The 18,199-nt window shown below is 40.6% G+C and overlaps 1 protein-coding gene across 7 annotated transcripts in view; it reads right to left on the bottom strand.

Moving 5' to 3' along the window:
* Positions 1-720: 720 nt before the first annotated feature.
* The window catches only part of ARHGEF7 (Rho guanine nucleotide exchange factor 7), a 202,919-nt gene continuing 185,440 nt past the window's right edge, over positions 721-18,199 (bottom strand). For all 7 annotated transcript variants that reach the window (XM_068268051.1, XM_068268052.1, XM_068268053.1 and 4 more), the window contains 3 exons: positions 8,521-8,620; positions 3,455-3,509; positions 721-3,332 (listed from right to left, as the gene is read on the bottom strand). In XM_068268051.1, coding sequence (XP_068124152.1) covers positions 3,210-3,332; positions 3,455-3,509; positions 8,521-8,620 — 278 coding nt within the window. In that variant the 3' untranslated portion in view covers positions 721-3,209. The remainder of the gene's footprint in view (positions 3,333-3,454; positions 3,510-8,520; positions 8,621-18,199) is intronic.

Raw genomic sequence — 18,199 nt, 5'->3', positions numbered from 1 at the left:
CTTAAGGGTGTAAAAGTCTGCACTGAAAAAATATAAAAGCATGCTAGAACCCCAAACCATTGAGTAATATATTAAAAACAACAATATATAAAAACAAACACTTTTATTAGCTGAAATAAAGGGTTACACATATATAACAAGGGACCCTTTTTCATACTTTCCTTTTAGCTATTAACAGCATTTAATCACAAGACTTTGCAGTTGAGTAAGAAGTTATCCATCCAACTTGGTCACAGTTTAAAATAAAATAGAAAATAAAACTGCAGTCAGTGGCACTGCCACTGGTTTACACTTAAAACACAGTTTAGAATCAGCGCAATTCCCTATATGGCTTTCATTGTATCACATGGAATAACATTTTGTAGCACAACATCTCTGTCTACAGTCCTATATTGATTGGTTTGTAGTTAAAAAGACTCGTAAGTTTGGAGATCTTTCAGAGAAAAATGTCCTGAGAACGAAGTGTTATTGTATAAAATGACAGAGATGCTACATCTGATATTATATAAAAATTGAACAGACCATAAATTGAACAAAGAAAGACCATTAAAAATTCACATACAATTGTGTGCTAAGCACACTGTGACACTAATGAAAAAAGTTCAAAGACCCGTAATTGCAAAAGTATAAATCCATTTATTGCTAAATTTTCTATAAAAGACACACTGCGTTGTCTTTTATAGAAAATTTGGCAATAAATGGATTTATACTTTTTCAATTACGGGTCTTTGAACTTTTTTCAAAAGAAAGACCATTGCCTGGGATGGATTGTCATTTATATAAAGAAAGGAACTTTTGTACAACAATTTCAGCCACCCTATATTTAAGTTGTTGCACCATTCCCCTTTCGGTAACATTGTCAGTAACACATGGTTAGAGTTGGCATAATAAACCTATTTACAATGTCCTGAAAATGGAAGTTACCAAATAAGATTTCACCTGCACCACATCCTATACACATACACTGCTTACCATCAATCACATACACAATGTGCCAAATGAGAAGTGGGCCTTTTTTTTAGCATTAAAAAAATATAATAAAAACAGATGAGGGCTGGTTCACGCAGGCGTTCCATGGCACTAGACGATGGGCTGCACCACTTTCCTTTAAGCGCTGTCCATTCAAATAAATGAACAGCACCGGTACAATCATTTACCACCATTTACCATCCTTTGCGCTAATGCTACATTACAATCCCGTTTTCCCTGTCAGCTCAGGCTGTCCTGGACACATGCAGCTTCCAGGAGCATGGCAGCTAAGTGTCCCCCAACATGGGTTAAAAACTATGCACGCCAACAGCTCTTAAAGTGGCCCTGAACTCAGAACGTCCTCTATGCTCTAAAAAATACACAACAGCATAATAACCTTTAAACAAGGAACATTTCTTTGTTACAGCTGATACAAATCCTAAACTAAATCTGCAGTGTTTCTACTTCCTGATTCATGGAAGCAGACATATTGTTTACAGCCTGTGCTTTCAAATGGGCTAATCTGCTTATCTGCCATGGGCAGTCATGTGACACAGGGTAGGGATCAAATTACAACTAGTGATTAGACACAAACAAGGAGGAATTAGATAAAACTCTCTAAATACATAAAGGGTGCATTTCTCTAGGTTTTCCTTTAGTTCACTGCAAGAGTTCAGGCCCACTTTAAATGCTGATGTGCATGCTTGCAGAAAAACACGTGAATGAGACGCTGCAGGATGCCAGTCTGAATTGTATTATTCTCCATTATGTCTAACTTTGGTCAGAAAAGCAGAGGGGGAAAAAAAACAAAACACGAAAATAAACTCAAAACTTAAAATGAAATGAATAAGCATATTTTAAAAATGTCCCCTTTGCAACATTATCATGTCAAAATTCAGTCTAATTTGCCTAGCTAATATGAAAAGGACAAAGAGGAGGGAACGGGGATTGTTCTGGTGAAAGCTCTCTAGTAAGAGAACAACTCAAGAAAGTGTCTACATTCATTCACTGGTTCAAGGGATTGTGCAATATATTTCATACTTACAACTCAACCAAAGAATAAATTAACTCCGTCTACAGAGACTGCAGAAAGGTAAACATTTTGGTCTCTTTACATAAATTGCGAATTACCTCATTATTCTTTGGAAATTCGGTTAACATATATACAGATTTGTGTGTGAAAGCATATACCATTATACCATTAGTGGTGTGCAAAACCTAGCATAAGAAACGCTGGTATAAAGTTCAAAAACACCTAACAGCCAAAAGCTTTATCAATGTACCAGTAAAGATTGGTGACAACAACTTAATATGGGTTGGCTACGTTTGGGTCACAAACAGCTCACTGTACTTGTGAAACTAGAGTATACTGACAATAAAAAGAGACCGTTCATCTCAGTTTAAAATTAGGCTTATGCCATAATCACCTTGATCTAAGGAAAAACTACCCAAAGTAATGAGTATGTATAACTTTTCATTAGGTTTAGCAGGTATGATATAAAGTGGAAGAAAAAAAATACATGTAGATATATACAACTTTGCATGTCCCCCAACACATTATAGGAAAACAAAAAATAATAAATATATTTATATTTATATATAGTATGAACACGGACCAAAAGTTGTTCGTGAGAAGTTTAACATTGTAAAGGTTTAGCTTCCCTTGCTTTGCCTGGTTTTAAAACAATAGGTTGTTGACGTATAACATAAATAAGGCAATTAAATTACATACATGGCCCATTTAAGTGCGCATGTAAGAGACATAGCCAGTTTTTCTCCTGTCAATTTGCTTTGTTCTTAAAGATAGTTTTAGGAATATGTACACGTGACAAATATGTAAACCTAACAAAACAAAAAAAGTAAAAATATGCTTTAGTGCCTTTTACATAAGCATTCAAAACCTTATATACATAAGAGGACAACATGTCTACCAGTTTAAAAGACTTTTTTTGTTAGACTCTTAGCAACTGTACTTTCTGTAAAACGAGGTAATTCATGTGTAAAATTGAAACTGTGAATTTGGTACTGTTCAAAACCTCACAACTTCACACTTTGCATCTGCTGAAAGAAGAGTCTCCAGGCAGCTACATCTGAAAGCAGTACAGTACAACAGAGTCATAGTACAATCCAGTTACATCTCAAACTGCAGTGCTTCTGTTTTCACATGGACACACATGTAACAAAGGTCCACTTATTTTGTTGATCCCTGGTGTGGATTAAGGAGGACACTGGATGCAGTGTTACAAGTTAGTTTCATCCCACGAGGGGTCATTCATATTCTTTAGCACTTTTCTGATAAGTTTCTCAAGTTCTTTTCGAGCTCGCTGTTCTTCTTCTAAGGATTTCTTCATCTTTTTGCTGTCCTGTTGATACGCATTTAAAGAAAGATGTTGAAATAAATTAGATGGAAATTTCTATCTAGCATTATATACCACTTTCATTGAAATATACAATCGTAAGAGGTTCTGTCAGTTTGAACACAGACCTGTTTAAGCTCTTGAACTTCATCTTTTAGTGCATACACTGTGTCCACAAGGCTCCTAGAAGGTAAACATAAATTGTAAGGCAATGTTAGTATTGTACAAACACTACAATTCAAAATGTTGGGGTCACTAAACAAATTCCTTGCCTACAATACATGAAACTAGTGTAATTGAAAATGTACTATTTGAGAACGTTAGAAATAATGGAACTGAATTTGGCCTGTAGGATAAATCGTGTACCATAGACAAAAAAAAAAAAAAAAAAAAAAGTGTTTTCCATGCTTGTTTTGTTACATTTGCTTAACTGCTTCTGAACCATGCCAAATTTAAAATCTACACCCTTTTTAGGACCAGTTATCCCCGCCAGGGCATAGATTTAAATAAGCCCGCTGCACACTACCACCGGTTGTGCTGCTTTCCCACCACTGCAGCTCACTCGTCCTGCTGTCGGTATAACAGCAGAGCTCAGTGAGCAGGTCAGGAGCCAATTTCATTGACTCTTGACCCTGTGATTACTTTGCGCCAATCACATTGGCTCACATTGATCACATGGTTAGGAGCCAATTAAATTGGCTCCTGACCAGCTCACAGAGCTCTGCTGTCATAGCGACGGGAAAGCGGTGCGATCACAGTAGCGGCGGGTCGGTGTGGCGTGATGCCAGTAGGCACCATTTTTTTGTACCAACGGTCTCTGGTCCTTAAGGGGCCAGAGACCGTAGGAACTGAAGTGCTTAAGATGCCCCAATAATTGCGCCCCACACAATTTTCAAAGAAGAATGACCCAAGCAGAAAATTGATGTCCCTGATCGACTGTACAATTCTAATGGTGATTGTTCAACGACAATATAGTAGATTGGAAAAACAATTTTTATAATTAATTATCCTATTGGGGACCGCCGCAGGTTGAATCAACGTCCGGCAGGGGGTTGTACAGTTCAGAACGGATGTTGATTCAACGTCCGCGCTAAAGAACTGCTCCCAACGCGATCGTGCGCACCCGGAGGGGGAGATTAAGCTGTCATATGACAGCTGGCATCTCCCCTCAGTGATCAGCAGCCATCGCGTATGGCTGCTGATCACGTGATCACTACGATCGCCGTCAGATCGTAGTGATCACTTAGACAGCGGCGGCGGCAGGGGGGAAAAGAAGAGGATCCACTCACCTCCCTGCCGTTCCAACGATGATCGGCGCCCCCCTCTGCTCTGGCCGGCATCTCTGCTCCGTCTGACGTCAGGGCCGGGTCCCGGCTTGATGACGTCATCAAGCCGCGACTCGACCTGAGCGTCATTTGGAGCGGAGATGCCGACCAGAGAAGAAGGGGGCTACTGAGGCTCATCGCTGGAGCCTGGAAGGTAAGTGATGGCTGCTGCGCACAGGTGGGACACTTGGCCACACAGGGGGGAGACGGTACAGCCAGCCACAGACGGGATCCGTCCGCCCGACCCCCCCAAACGCGCACACCCCCCTCCACCACAAAATGCCCTGGTCCCTAAGGGGGGGTTAGGCGGCCGGTCCCGAAGTGGTTATGATGGATAGGAAGTATAGATTGGTTGATTGTGGAAAAAAACTGTGTTTATGATCATATTTTATCTGATCCTTCGGGGATTCTTTGTTGAAAATTGTACCATTAGTGAACATTAGTAGATCCCTGGGTCTCTTCAAACAAAGGAGATCAAGAGAGAAAAAGAGCCCAATACAACTCACATTTTCTACAAAGTTTTCTCCTAGGTGATATTTTCACATTGTAAATAAAATGCCACAAAAGCCACCAGAAAGCAAAAAAAAAAAAAAAAAAATACTCAATAATTGGCAGCACTTTTTCCACTCACTTTTGGTACTTTTTCAAATGCGATACAAACTTATTTTAAACAGAAGATAAAAGATAATTGAAAGAAAGAAAGGAACAACAATTCTGACTACTTTTACACTTTTTGGTACTTTTGCAGTGCAAAACGTATCATAAACAGAACATGAAAACTTAAAGGGAAGGTTCAGGGATTTTTTTAGAAGATCCTGTATATGTTTGCACATATTTTGAATTTTATAATTTTTCGCTGTAGTGCCCCTTTAAAAGGAAATAAATGTGGAAGACTCGCTTTAGGTTCCCTTTAACCCTCAGTGCTAAATACTGACAAGAAAGGTTTGAAAAACAATCCAAGCATTTCTCTCTCTCTCTCTCCCCTTTCTCTCTCCTTCTCTTTCTTTTGTTCTTGCTTTCCCTGATCCAATTTACTTTATCTCTTAAAGGGAAGGTTCAGGGACGCTACAAAAAAAATAAAAATCCACATCCACTTACCTGGGGCTTCCTCCAGCCCGTGGCAGGCAGGAGGTGCCCTCGGCACCGCTCCGTAGGCTCCCGGTGGTCTCCGGTGGCCGACCCGACCTGGCCGGTGGCAGGTCGGGCCTCTTCTGCGCTCCATTGTGCGTTTCACGCCAACGCGCTGACGTCATCGGACGTCCTCCGGGCTGTACTGCGCACGCTCAGTAGTTCTGAGCCTGTGCAGTACAGCCCGGAGGACATCCGATGACGTCAGCGCGCCGGCATGGAACGGACAATGGGGCGCAGAAGAGTCCCGACCTGGCCAGGTCGGGTCGGCCACCGGGAGCCTGCGGAGCGGCGCCGAGGGCACCTCCTGCCTGCCATGGGCTGGAGGAAGCCCCAGGTAAGTGGATGTGGATTTTTATTTTTTTTGTAGCGTCCCTGAACCTTCCCTTTAAGAGATAAAGTAAATTGGATCAGGGAAAGCAAGAACAAAAGAAAGAGAAGGAGAGAGAAAGGGGAGAGAGAGAGAGAGAAATGCTTGGATTGTTTTTCAAACCTTTCTTGTCAGTATTTAGCACTGAGGGTTAAAGGGAACCTAAAGCGAGTCTTCCACATTTATTTCCTTTTAAAGGGGCAGTACAGCGAAAAATTATAAAATTCAAAATATGTGCAAACATATACAGGATCTTCAAAAAAAATTAGCATATTGTGATAAATTTCATTATTTTCTGTAATGTACTGATAAACATTAGACTTTCATATATTTTAGGTTCAAATACACACAACTGAAGTAGTTCAAGCCTTTTATTGTTTTAATATTGATGATTTTGGCATACAGCTCATGAAAACCCCAAAATCCTATCTCAAAAAATTTGCATATTTCATCCGACCAATAAAAGAAAAAAGTGTTTTTAAAACAAAAAAAAGTCAACCTTCAAATAAATTATGTTCAGTTATGCACTCAATACTTGGTCGGGAATCCTTTTGCAGAAATGACTGCTTCAATGCGGCGTGGCATGGAGGCAATCAGCCTGTGGCACTGCTCAGGTGTTATGGAGGCCCAGGATGCTTCGATAGCGGCCTTAAGCTCATCCAGAGTGTTGGGTCTTGCATTTCTCAACTCTCTCTTCACAATATCCCACAGGTTCTCTATGGGGTTCAGGTCAGGAGAGTTGGCAGGCCAATTGAGCACAGTAATACCATGGTCAGTAAACCATTTACCAGTGGTTTTGGCACTGTGAGCAGGTGCCAGGTCATGCTGAAAATGAAATCTTCATCTCCATAAAGCTTTTCAGCAGATGGTACCATTAAGTGCTCCAAAATCTCCTGATAGCTAGCTGCATTGACCCTGCCCTTGATAAAACATAGTGGACCAACACCAGCAGCTGACATGGCACCCCAGACCATCACTGACTGTGGGTACTCGACACTGGACTTCAGGCATTTGGGCATTTCCCTCTCCCCAGTCTTCCTCCAGACTCTGGCACATTGATTTCCGAATGACATGTAAAAGTTGATTTCATCCGAAAAAAGTACTTTGGACCACTGAGCAACAGTCCAGTGCTGCTTCTCTGTAGCCCAGGTCAGGCGCTTCTGCCGCTGTTTCTGGTTCAAAAGTGGGTTTATGCTTCCATCTGCTGAAAAGCTTTATGGAGATGAAGATTTCATTTTTCAGCACGACCCGGCACCTGCTCACAGTGCCAAAACCACTGGTAAATGGTTTACTGAACCATGGTATTACTGTGCTCAATTGGCCTGCCAACTCTCCTGACCTGAACCCCATAGAGAATCTGTGGGATATTGTGAAGAGAAAGTTGAGAGACCCAAGACACTGGATGAGCTTAAGGCCGCTATCGAAGCATCCTGGGCCTCCATAACACCTGAGCAGTGCCACAGGCTGATTGCCTCCATGCCCCGCCGCATTGAAGCAGTCATTTCTGCAAAAGGATTCCCAACCAAGTATTAAGTGCATAACTGAACATAATTAAATAATTTAAAATAAGGTTGACTTTTTTTGTTTTGAAAACCCTTTTCTTTTATTGGTCGGATGAAATATGCTATTTTTTTGAGATAGGAAATTTGGGTTTTCATGAGCTGTATGCCAAAATCATCAATATTAAAACAATAGAAGGCTTGAACTACTTCAGTTGTGTGTATTTGAATCTAAAATATATGAAAGTCTAATGTTTATCAGTACATTACAGAAAATAATGAACTTTATCACAATATGCTAATTTGAGAAGATCCTGTACAAATAAGAAGTACCTTTTTCATGTGTTTCCTCTGGCACTCCAGTTTCCTCCCACATCCCAAATACATACAGATAAGTTAATTGTCTTTCCCCTAAAATTGCCCCTAGACTATAATGCATACACTAAACAACACATATGACTATGGTAGGATTAGATTGTGAGCCCCTCTGAGAGACTGCTATGCTGGGCATACACGGCGTCGAGGGGAGGATTATCAATCGAGCCTGATGGCTCGATTGAGCATATCCGACACGTCCAATCACAGCGGGGATCGATTCCACGCTCGATCCCCGCGGGCGGACAATAGCGGTGAACCGAGCGGGTGATAAGAAGCGCCGCGGGGGTCGATCCGGCGGCTTATCGGCCACCAGATCGACCCATGTATGCCCAGCATTAGTGACAAGACAATATATACTCTGTACAGTAATGCGGAAGATGTTGGCGATATACAAATATTAAATAATAATAACATCATATATTTTAGCTAACTGATAAAAGGTGCAGTAATTTCTAAGAAGGAACAAACATAAGCCATAATGTGACTGTACTCACTTTTCTTCTATTACAGTCTGACCATTACTTCTTGTTTCCTCAACAATAATTTTCTCTTCCTCTGGGAGTAACACTGGGGGAGCAGATTCTTTGCGTGAACCTGACAGCAGAGAGAGGAAGAATTAAAGGTTAACAAAAATATTTAAAAAAGAAATAGCCATCTTTTTAGGTTTAATGAGATGTAGTAATCTTCCAAGGGAAAACATCTCTAGTACTAAAAGTATATATAGACACAAAATGATAAAGAAAATGCTATATACAAAAATGTGGTGCCTGTGTTACCTTATGGCTAGGAGACCAGTGCAACTGATTACCCTTTGCATAGAACATTGGACATGAGGTAAGAATGCAGTTTTGGAGAAAAAAAATGGGGAAGAAATACGCACTGCATCAATTCAAGTCATCACATTCATTGATATTAAAGATCCATGGCATTCAAATGACAAATATTACAAATGTAGTTACAACACTCAAAACATTTTACATTAAGGACTTACCTAGAACAGGCAATTGAAAAGGAAACACAAATTGTAAAACAAAAAAACAACATTGTTACAATCTGAAAACATGTGAAGTTGGGTCTGATTACACTGACACACTTAGCCAACATGAAGGAGCTGCTGTCAGACACAGATGAGGATGAGGCTGTAGCATGCAGCATAAACTCTCCAGTGCTGGAATGACTATAGTGGTGTTGGAGTCCACCTCAGAAAATCAAACCAGTTCTTTCCAGAATACGGTACATGACAGAATTTTTCTTTTCTAAAATACACGTTATATAGCAAGTTTTTTTGTGGGAAGGGCTTTCCAACCATTTGTTTCCCTTACTTTTTAACCTTTATGTTTGCTCCTGTTTCTTTTGGGTTTTCATATAAAATCTTTAGTATTATGGAATTATGAAGGCACTACAGAGAATAAAAAAAAATCAAAAGAAATACCCAAAACACTAACTTACTCAGAAACTCTCAATGCAGCAGGTGCAAAACGCTAGGGTAGATTTACTACGAGTGATAGAGAACAGTAACAAACAGTAACAGTGTAACTTCACATCTTATTTAGTAAATCACCCACTTCAAGTCTGTCATATCTAAAAGACTCCAATGCCACCTCCGAACCAACTTGATAGTGTCTGCTTTTGATTGACCATCAGAGGACTCCAGGGTGATTGCCGCAGCACTTAACTTGCCTGCATATTGCTTTGTATTTTTTTAGATTCTTCATCTTATTTATAGTTGTTACAAGACCAGATGCGTTGGCTTGGCTGATATAAATAATGCCCTTTGCACTTTACTTCAGCAGTAAACATCAACAAATTCATTTGCAATTTTGACAAAACCAGTTTCCATTACCCTCCTATCCAGCTTAGTGTAGCAGTAAAAACATACAATATCACATGGCAAAGATTATATAATAGACTTTCCTTTTTAAAGAATCCGTATTGCTGTTTGATGCATTTGTTCAATTAACTAGTAAAACAAAAAAACTGCAACTGAATGGGTTTCTTTTCTTGGCAGTACAATGGTTTCTTGATCAGCTTCTGGGTTAAATAAGCCTATAACAGTGTAGTAAACAAGTCTTCATGCTCATTTACTTAGCCGTTAGTGAATATAGTGGATCTACACTAACAAATGCCACTTTACTGAATATCAACTGAGGCACTTGTCAGTACAGTATTATCAAATGAAATAGGAATAAGGCCCAATTCACCTTGGAGTAAAAATTGGTCAGTTTAACGGAACGGACCCTTACGGAGGTGAACGAATACTATGCTCAGTTCGGCCCGTTCCCATTTTTGCTTTAAAGAAAAAAATTGCTCTAAAATGTCTACTTTCTAGGAGATTGAAAGAGGAAGATGTAACTGGGAGCGGGTTGAGAGCTTCATTTGTCTGTCATCCAGCTATAATTACAGACATAGGCCCATATGTAATTAACTTTTTCACCTGAGTTATCTCCTAGGAGATCATTTTCATTTTCTCTTTAAACTAAATTTTCAACATTTTACAATTGAAAAAGTATCCAAATGTTAGTGAAAAAGTACTATCAAATGTATTTAAGGGTTTTCTTGCTTGCTGGGGCTTAAAGGGCATTTTATGACAAGTTGTGAAAATATCATCTAGGAGAAAACTCAGGTGAAAAAGTGAATTGAATACGGCCCCATAGTGTAGAGAATTAAATAATTATGCCAAAATTATTAGTAACTCAAATAGAACAAACCCACAAATGTGGTCATAAAGTTGTGCACTAAATGCACTTTCAAAACTTGCCTTTCAAAACACTAAGAATGAGTTAAATAGTGTGGATATACTTTAACTACTTGCTGCATGCTGTGCAGTATATTCATGACCCTGCAAAATTGACAGGATGCACCAGGGCTGGGAATACAAGTCTGCAGCAGCATGCAGCCGACGTTCGCTTCCCTTCGTCCGCGCACCGCCATTACCACCGCTTAGAGGGGGAGTTAATGAATGGGACCGCAGGTATAGTTACCTTAGGGAAGTGAACTAAACTTTTTATAAAATGTATGTCAAGGTGGTATATTACTATTAATTTTTAATTTATGGGTTTGTAATAAGTGATGGATGCAAAACTGAAAAAATACACCTTTATCTCCAAATAAAATATTGGCGCCATACATTGTACTAGGGAAATTTTTTAAACGTTGCAATAACTGGGATCAATGGGCAAATAAAATGTCTGGCTTTTATACACAGTACAATATTTTATTTTAACACAATAATGGCCAAAAACTGAAAAATAATGCATTTTTTCTTTTTTTTAATTATTATTCAAGTTAAAATGCATTTAGGATAAAATAAATCTTGGCATACTGTAATTCCCAAAGAATGCCTAATTGGTGTCAAGAAAAATAAGATATAGATCATTACGCTGTTATTAGTAGTAATTAAGTTATTGGCGAAAGATAGGGAGGAGTGCTGACAGGTGAAAATTGCTCTGGTCCACAAGGGGGAAAACCCTCAGTCATCAAGTGGTTAAACACCGATACTGAAACATTTTCTATACAGAAAGCTTGACAAGTGGTCTTCAAATAATAATAATACAAATTCGCTGCATTACTGGTACTATAAATAGCAGAGTGAAATTGGTTACATACAGCTACAGTACAAAAACACTTTGTGTACCCCCTTGCTTTTTGCCCTGCTAACTCTGAGAATTAAGAAAACGGACATGCTAACAAAGCTTGCGAAAACGTGCTACTCCTGCTACTTCCACATACTGCTGAACACCAGTATCTTTGTAAATGCAGTTGTGCTGCTGCAGAATGAAACTGAATGAGGTGGCAGGAGAGCGTTAATGGACTAGTACTAAGGTTAGTACCTAAACTAAATTACCAAGTTGGTGCAAGTACTGGTAGTGCAAGTGCTGGTGAATTAGACAGTTATATGTAAGAAATGGGCTCTACTCTCTCATTCATTATAGAAGCTAGATCAATAACAGCATACTTGCATTACTTATTAGTACAGCTTCCTGTTTACAAAAAAAAGTTACACTTAAAGAGAGTCTGAAGCGAGAATAAATCTCGCTTCAGACCTCATAAATAGCAGGGGCACGTGTGCCCCTGCTAAAACGCCGCTATAGCGCGGCTTAACGGGGGTCCCTTCACCCCCAAATCCCCCTCGATACACCCGGGGAGCGCTTCCTGGTTGGGGCGCATGGCTAACCGCCGCAGCCCTGCCCCACGCGCGTCTGTCAGCGCGTATCTCCGCCTCTCCCCCGCCCCTCTCAGTCTTCCTTCACTGAGAGGGGCGGGGGAGAGGCGGCGATGCGCCGCTGACAGACGCGACTGGAGGCAGGGCTGCAGCCGTTAGCCCTGCCTCCAGGAAGGGAAATTCTGCGACCTTTCTACGACACACTTTTGCGGGGGGTGGGTTGGGGGTGAAGGGACCCCCGTTTAGACGCGGGATAGCGGCGTTTTAGCAGGGGCACACGTGCCCCTGCTATTTATGAGCTCTGAAGCGAGATTTATTCTCGCTTCAGAGTCTCTTTAAAACCATCATCAAAACATGCATTTCCTGCTCAGTAGATTTGGTCATTCATGTACACAGTGAGTATCTTTATACAATTATTCAATTAGTTCCAAATATCTTGGTTAGAGAATACACCCGAAATATACTTCAGCCTGTAAAATAATACCAATTTTAAAGTCACCATGAAGTTTTTCAAGACAGATTGTATGGAAGCATCCGATGTGCTATAAAACACATTACAAAATGTCAAAATTAAATACCTTTATGTAAGTATGGGATGCAGATAAGCTTTTCTATGTATAATCCGTGACCTTGACGTTTTCAGGAAGGCTGTAAACAGGCTACAAAGTCTTATGATGAAGTTAAAAGGAACCTGAGGTGAGAGACATGAAGGCTGGAATATTTATTTCCTTATATGCAGTACCAGTTGCCCGGAAGTCCTGCTGATCTTTCTGGTCAGTAGTATCTGAATCACACACCTGAAACAAGCATGCAGGTAATATTGTCACATTTTTGTCAGAAACAGCTAATCTGCATGCTTGTGCAGGGTCGATGGCTAAATGGATTAGAAGCAGTGGATCAGCAAGACAGCCAGGCAATCTGTATTGTTTAAAAGGAAATATGTCAACATCCATCCAGTCTCTCACCTCGGATTCCCTTTAGATGACCAAAACCAATTCTGTTAGGTACAAGTCATGCTAGAGGCTTATCTACAAAGCTGGAATTCTGAAGGTGCCCACTAATGATGCAATCTTCTTTCTGTCCAATCTTACCAAATCTATGCAGTGGAAGGGTAAACTGAGTGAATACAGGGATGGATTAGGATGTAAAGGGGCTCTAGGCAAGGTAGTAGATTTGGGGCCCCCTTGTGGTTGTTTTGGTAAGTTGAAGTGGAGAGAGGTCAGAGAAGGTGGTAGGTGGGCTCCTTGACACCCACTAGGCCCTAGGCACCTGCCCAGGTTGCCTGGTGGGTGATCCTCCTCTGAGTGAAAATACTTTGATTGTATACTAGGTAGCCCCCTATGTTACATAGAATTGACAAGTTAGCAGGAAAAAAAAAAAAAAAAAAAAAGATAGTCTCATTAGTGGGCACCTTAACCACCTTAGCGGTATGGACGAGCTCAGCTCGTCCATTACCGCCAGAGGGTGCCGCTCAGGCCCTGCTGGGCCGATTCGGATGAAATAAAAAGCAGCACACGCAGCCGGCACTTTGCCAGCCGCGTGTGCTGCCTGATCGCCGCCGCTCTGCGGCAATCCGCCGCGAGCAGCGGCGAAAGAGGGTCCCCCCAGCCGCCTGAGCCCTGCGCAGCCGGAACAAATAGTTCCGGCCAGCGCTAAGGGCTGGATCGGAGGCGGCAGACGGCAGGACGTCGGCTGACGTCACTCCGCTCGTCGCCATGGCGACGAGGAAAGCCAAACAAGGAAGGCTGCTCATTGCAGCCTTCCTTGTTACTTATGCTTGCCGGAGGCGATCGGAAGAACGCCTCCGGAGCGCCCTTTAGTGGGCTTTCATGCAGCCAACTTTCAGTTGGCTGCATGAAATAGTTTTTTTTTTAAATAAAAAAAAACCCTCCCGCAGCCGCCCTGGCGATCTCAATAGAACGCCAGGGTGGTTAAAGGACCAATACAGAGGAAAAAAAGTGAGCAGTTAAAATCTGACAGAACCAACAAGTTTTTGAGTAGTCCATCTCCTCATGGGAGATTCTCAAGGTTATCTTTGTTTTCAAAAGTATTTTCTGAACGGTAGTTGTTAACTTCCCCAATAGTAAGATACCAGCCAGCCTCCCTACTCGTGTGCACACTATTTTGGGAGTTAGACTTAGCAACTGCCATTCAGGAAATACTTTGAAAAAAAAAAAACCCATGAGAATCCGTCATGAGGAGATGGACTAGTCCAAAACCTGACAGCTCTGTCAGATTTTAACGGCTTACTGTTTTTCTGTAGGGGTCCTTTAAGGATTAGTTCAAACTTCTGTGAACGAGTCCATGCTTTCCCATTAGAAAGGGGTCCATGCATCATATACATTGGACCTATTGTGCACCAAATCAGAGTCAACATGTGTAAGTAGAAGAAACAAGGTTCTCTATGCATATCCCTGATGAGATTATGTTGAGGAATTTGACATTTTCAGCTAACCAGTTATAATTCGTTTTGAAATTAAAAAAAAAAAAAAGATAAATAAATAAAGTCAATTCTGACATGTAAATTCACAAACATTTACATACAGCTATCTAGTATCTAATACAGTACATGTCGAGGGGTACTTGCGGTAATGTTACCCACATCAGAGGGTACTTGGAAAACATCTTCTTTAATAGAAGAGCTAAATGTCAAAAGAATATTAAGAAACACTTCTCTAAAATAGGCATTTGGGAAGGTCTATATACCAGAAGCTAGCCAGGAGTGATGTTGGGGAACATGATTAATGAGATAGGAAACTTTTGCCATCCAAGTAAACTTGTGTCAGCAGCTCCCTCCCTTTATCCATTGCATGAACAGGTTAAATGTACAAGCCAGTGGCTAAGGGACCATGTAGGGAGAGGGAGAAGAAGGCTGCCCTATTTTATTCCTTGTTAACATTGCCAATGCCTCGACTGTCCTGTTCATCTTCTGCATCAAGTAAGCCACAGACCCAGAACAATCCTGCAAATTAGCTACACTAGTCTCAGGTTTGTTTCTGGTGTGTGGTTTATAAACTACTGAAGTCAGAAAGATACAGATATAGTGCATTGTTTAAACAGAATCCCTCCCATTTAATAGTGATGATAAGCAGACCCAAGAGTCCTATGGCCAACACTCTGCGGTCTACAGCCTGTTTAAGCATGAATATGTGGTTACATGCTAGAGAAACCATGCTGTAAGCTTAAATGTAAATCAACTTCCAAGTGTGATCGATTCAATGACCAGACTAGCCTCATTCTGTGCAAAAAATGTTGTGTTCTTATGCTGGGAATACACCATGAGATATTTTGGCAGATAGATGGTTCGATAAATACATTTCCAACAGGTCTGATCTTATTTTCTAAACGATTTCTCAGAGAAGTGAATGAAAAGCGATCGGAAAATCGATCGGACAGTAAATCTACTGAAAAATCTCATCGTGTATTACTGGCATAAGCCTTTCAATCAATAATAGAGTTCTAGCACCTTGTGGAATAAACATTCCCCATGAATGCAAAAAACGAACAAAAAAACAAAAAAACAAAAAAAAGGGAGGGGGTAACAAAATGCTAGATTTTATCAAATTCTCTTTCAGCATTGTCTGATGGGCCATAAAAAAATCTGGGCAATGTTTTGTGCATTGTGTGTCTGTTCCTTTTGCAAAAAACGACACATTGAATTTATCTGGCTGCCCGACTCCTCTGGTTCCTTTCCTGTTAAGATGGCAATGCAAGTTTATTGGACATACCAGGTCTCTTGTCTTTATTCAACCCCTTCTTTCATCCCATTATCACCAACATGAGGTAGTTGAAAATGAGCAGAGAAGGACTACCAGATTGTCTTCCTTGTATGCACAGAGATGACCTAGCCAACCTCCTCCCTGTGTTGACGAGTGTAACTATTTGAAGCCAGCACGGGGCCCGATCCAGGTCACCTTTTCCCTAATGCCTGGTACACCCATTTTTCTGATCAATTTTCTAATCACTTCTATACAAAATTGATTAGAAAAACAATCGGAAATCAGATTGGACTTGTTGGAAATAATCGATTCCTGAAGGGAAATTGCATGGTGTATACCAGGCAAAAGTTTTCTCACAGGTTATATTTTCACATCTTATCAGTAGAAAGCCTTTTTAACCCACCAACATGAAAGAGAAAATCTCAGAAAAATGTTGACAGTACTTTTTCACTCAAAATTCATTTTAAAATTCATGACGACAAATTAACTCCTAGGAAAATACGTAGGAGAAAAAGTGAATTGGAACGGACCCATGATCAGCTACAATTAAAAAAAAAACAAAACAAAAAAAAAAAAAACGTATCTCTTGGTCTCTGCTCAGCAGGTAAAAGAAAAAAAAAAAAAAAAAGTATTTTACCCTTCCAACACCCTGCACAGTGTATTTGTAAAACAGTTAAATAAAAGAGCAGTGAAACTGATATTTCATTGTAGGAAGGTCAGGGTGATGAGAAATATGCATGGCTTTTATAATCAAACTGGGTAGTGTATATGGTAAGAGTCAAATGCTTTATTACACACTGAGCAAGGAGGGACTATATGGGAAGAAGACACTCTTGAGCAGCAGTGCTGGCCACAGATATTTAATTTCTCTCAGCAAAACTACAGAGGTTAGCAGGTCAGGTGATCTGCTCTGTGCTGTGGAAGCAACTCCTACTGTACTGGCAGAAAGGATCTACAGAACCAAGCCAGCCAGAAACTGTCAGTTTATTTATTGCAAGTACAGTAATGCATTGTCAAAAGTTTGCACAATGCTACCGTAATTCAAGCACATACCATATGTGGTAATCTTGAACAATGTGTGACTAACTACTTCCATGCCTTCATCTTGGTTAATTGCAACTGCATGTAGTCTGACCAATCTGGTGATCACCCTGCACCACCATGAAGTGCTACAGTTCAGAAATGTGACTTCTGCTTTGAAAGAATAATGGCTTACGTGCTAGTACTTCCCACTAAATCCCAGCAGATTATGTTGCCTATATATTCATTGTACTGGAAATGCAGGTATGTTCCCAACGATGTCATACTTCAGCTTCATCAGCAAAGCAGAAGTCAGCGCAGGATCCTATGAGGTGAGGGAGCTCCCGATTCTCAACTTCGTGTATTGTATGGAACCAAGCAGAGCTCCGTAAACAGCATTTTCTTTAAAAACTAGTAGAGGAGCTTGACAAGTAAGACAGACTTACCTTTACTTTATATAAATATTGCAGTTCAGAGTCACTTTAAAGTCCTGTACACACACGACTCGTAGTCAGTAAGGATGGCCAAAGAGATGCAAATAATTCCGAGTTGATGCCGAGTTATGTAAATTTATGCAGTTTTAAAATTAACCAATCAAATCCTGCCAAGATGAAATTCGACTGGAACATGATCAAGTTGCATAAATTTGCATAATCTTACATTAATTTAGACGTATTTGCATCTCATTGACCATCTCCAAATTGTCAGTCAAAATTATCATTTTTGACAAGATTAGCCAACATATGGCAATGCCGCCAGTGATGGTTCATGCTCAGCTAGCCGAGTCAAGCTACATGTTCTCTCCCATCAAGAGGGGATGAAGTGGAATATGCTATCTGTAAGGACAATTCAATCACCTAAAAACACACAGTTGAGTCACATTATTATGGCCTCAGTCTACCTCTGCCACCAGGGACACAGTCAGTGCATGCGTCATGCACAGACTGTTGATTTCTAAGGTGGGATGTCAGCAAGTTACCTATATAGCAACTGTGGCATGAGGAAGAATTGATGTGACATGGAAAAAGCATGAACAACAACTACTAGGCCAAGGGTCGCAGCATTTCACAAATGGTGGAGTTTGTGAATGTTTCATGGTAAACTGTGGTTAAAGTGGACTGTAAGTGGATGAATGGAACCTTTTTGAAGACCCTATGTGGTAACTGTGGGCATGAGCCATCAATGTGAAAAGTGAATGTGAGCTGTGAAGGGTGGTGCTAGCCAATCAGAAAACTACCATGGGGCAAATTCACGGTCCAAATGAATCAGGGA

The sequence above is a fragment of the Hyperolius riggenbachi genome, chromosome 2, assembly GCF_040937935.1.
Source record: "Hyperolius riggenbachi isolate aHypRig1 chromosome 2, aHypRig1.pri, whole genome shotgun sequence".
Lineage (NCBI taxonomy): Eukaryota > Metazoa > Chordata > Amphibia > Anura > Hyperoliidae > Hyperolius > Hyperolius riggenbachi.
Note: the sequence above shows the minus strand (reverse complement) of the source record. Positions and strands in the feature narration are given on the sequence as shown.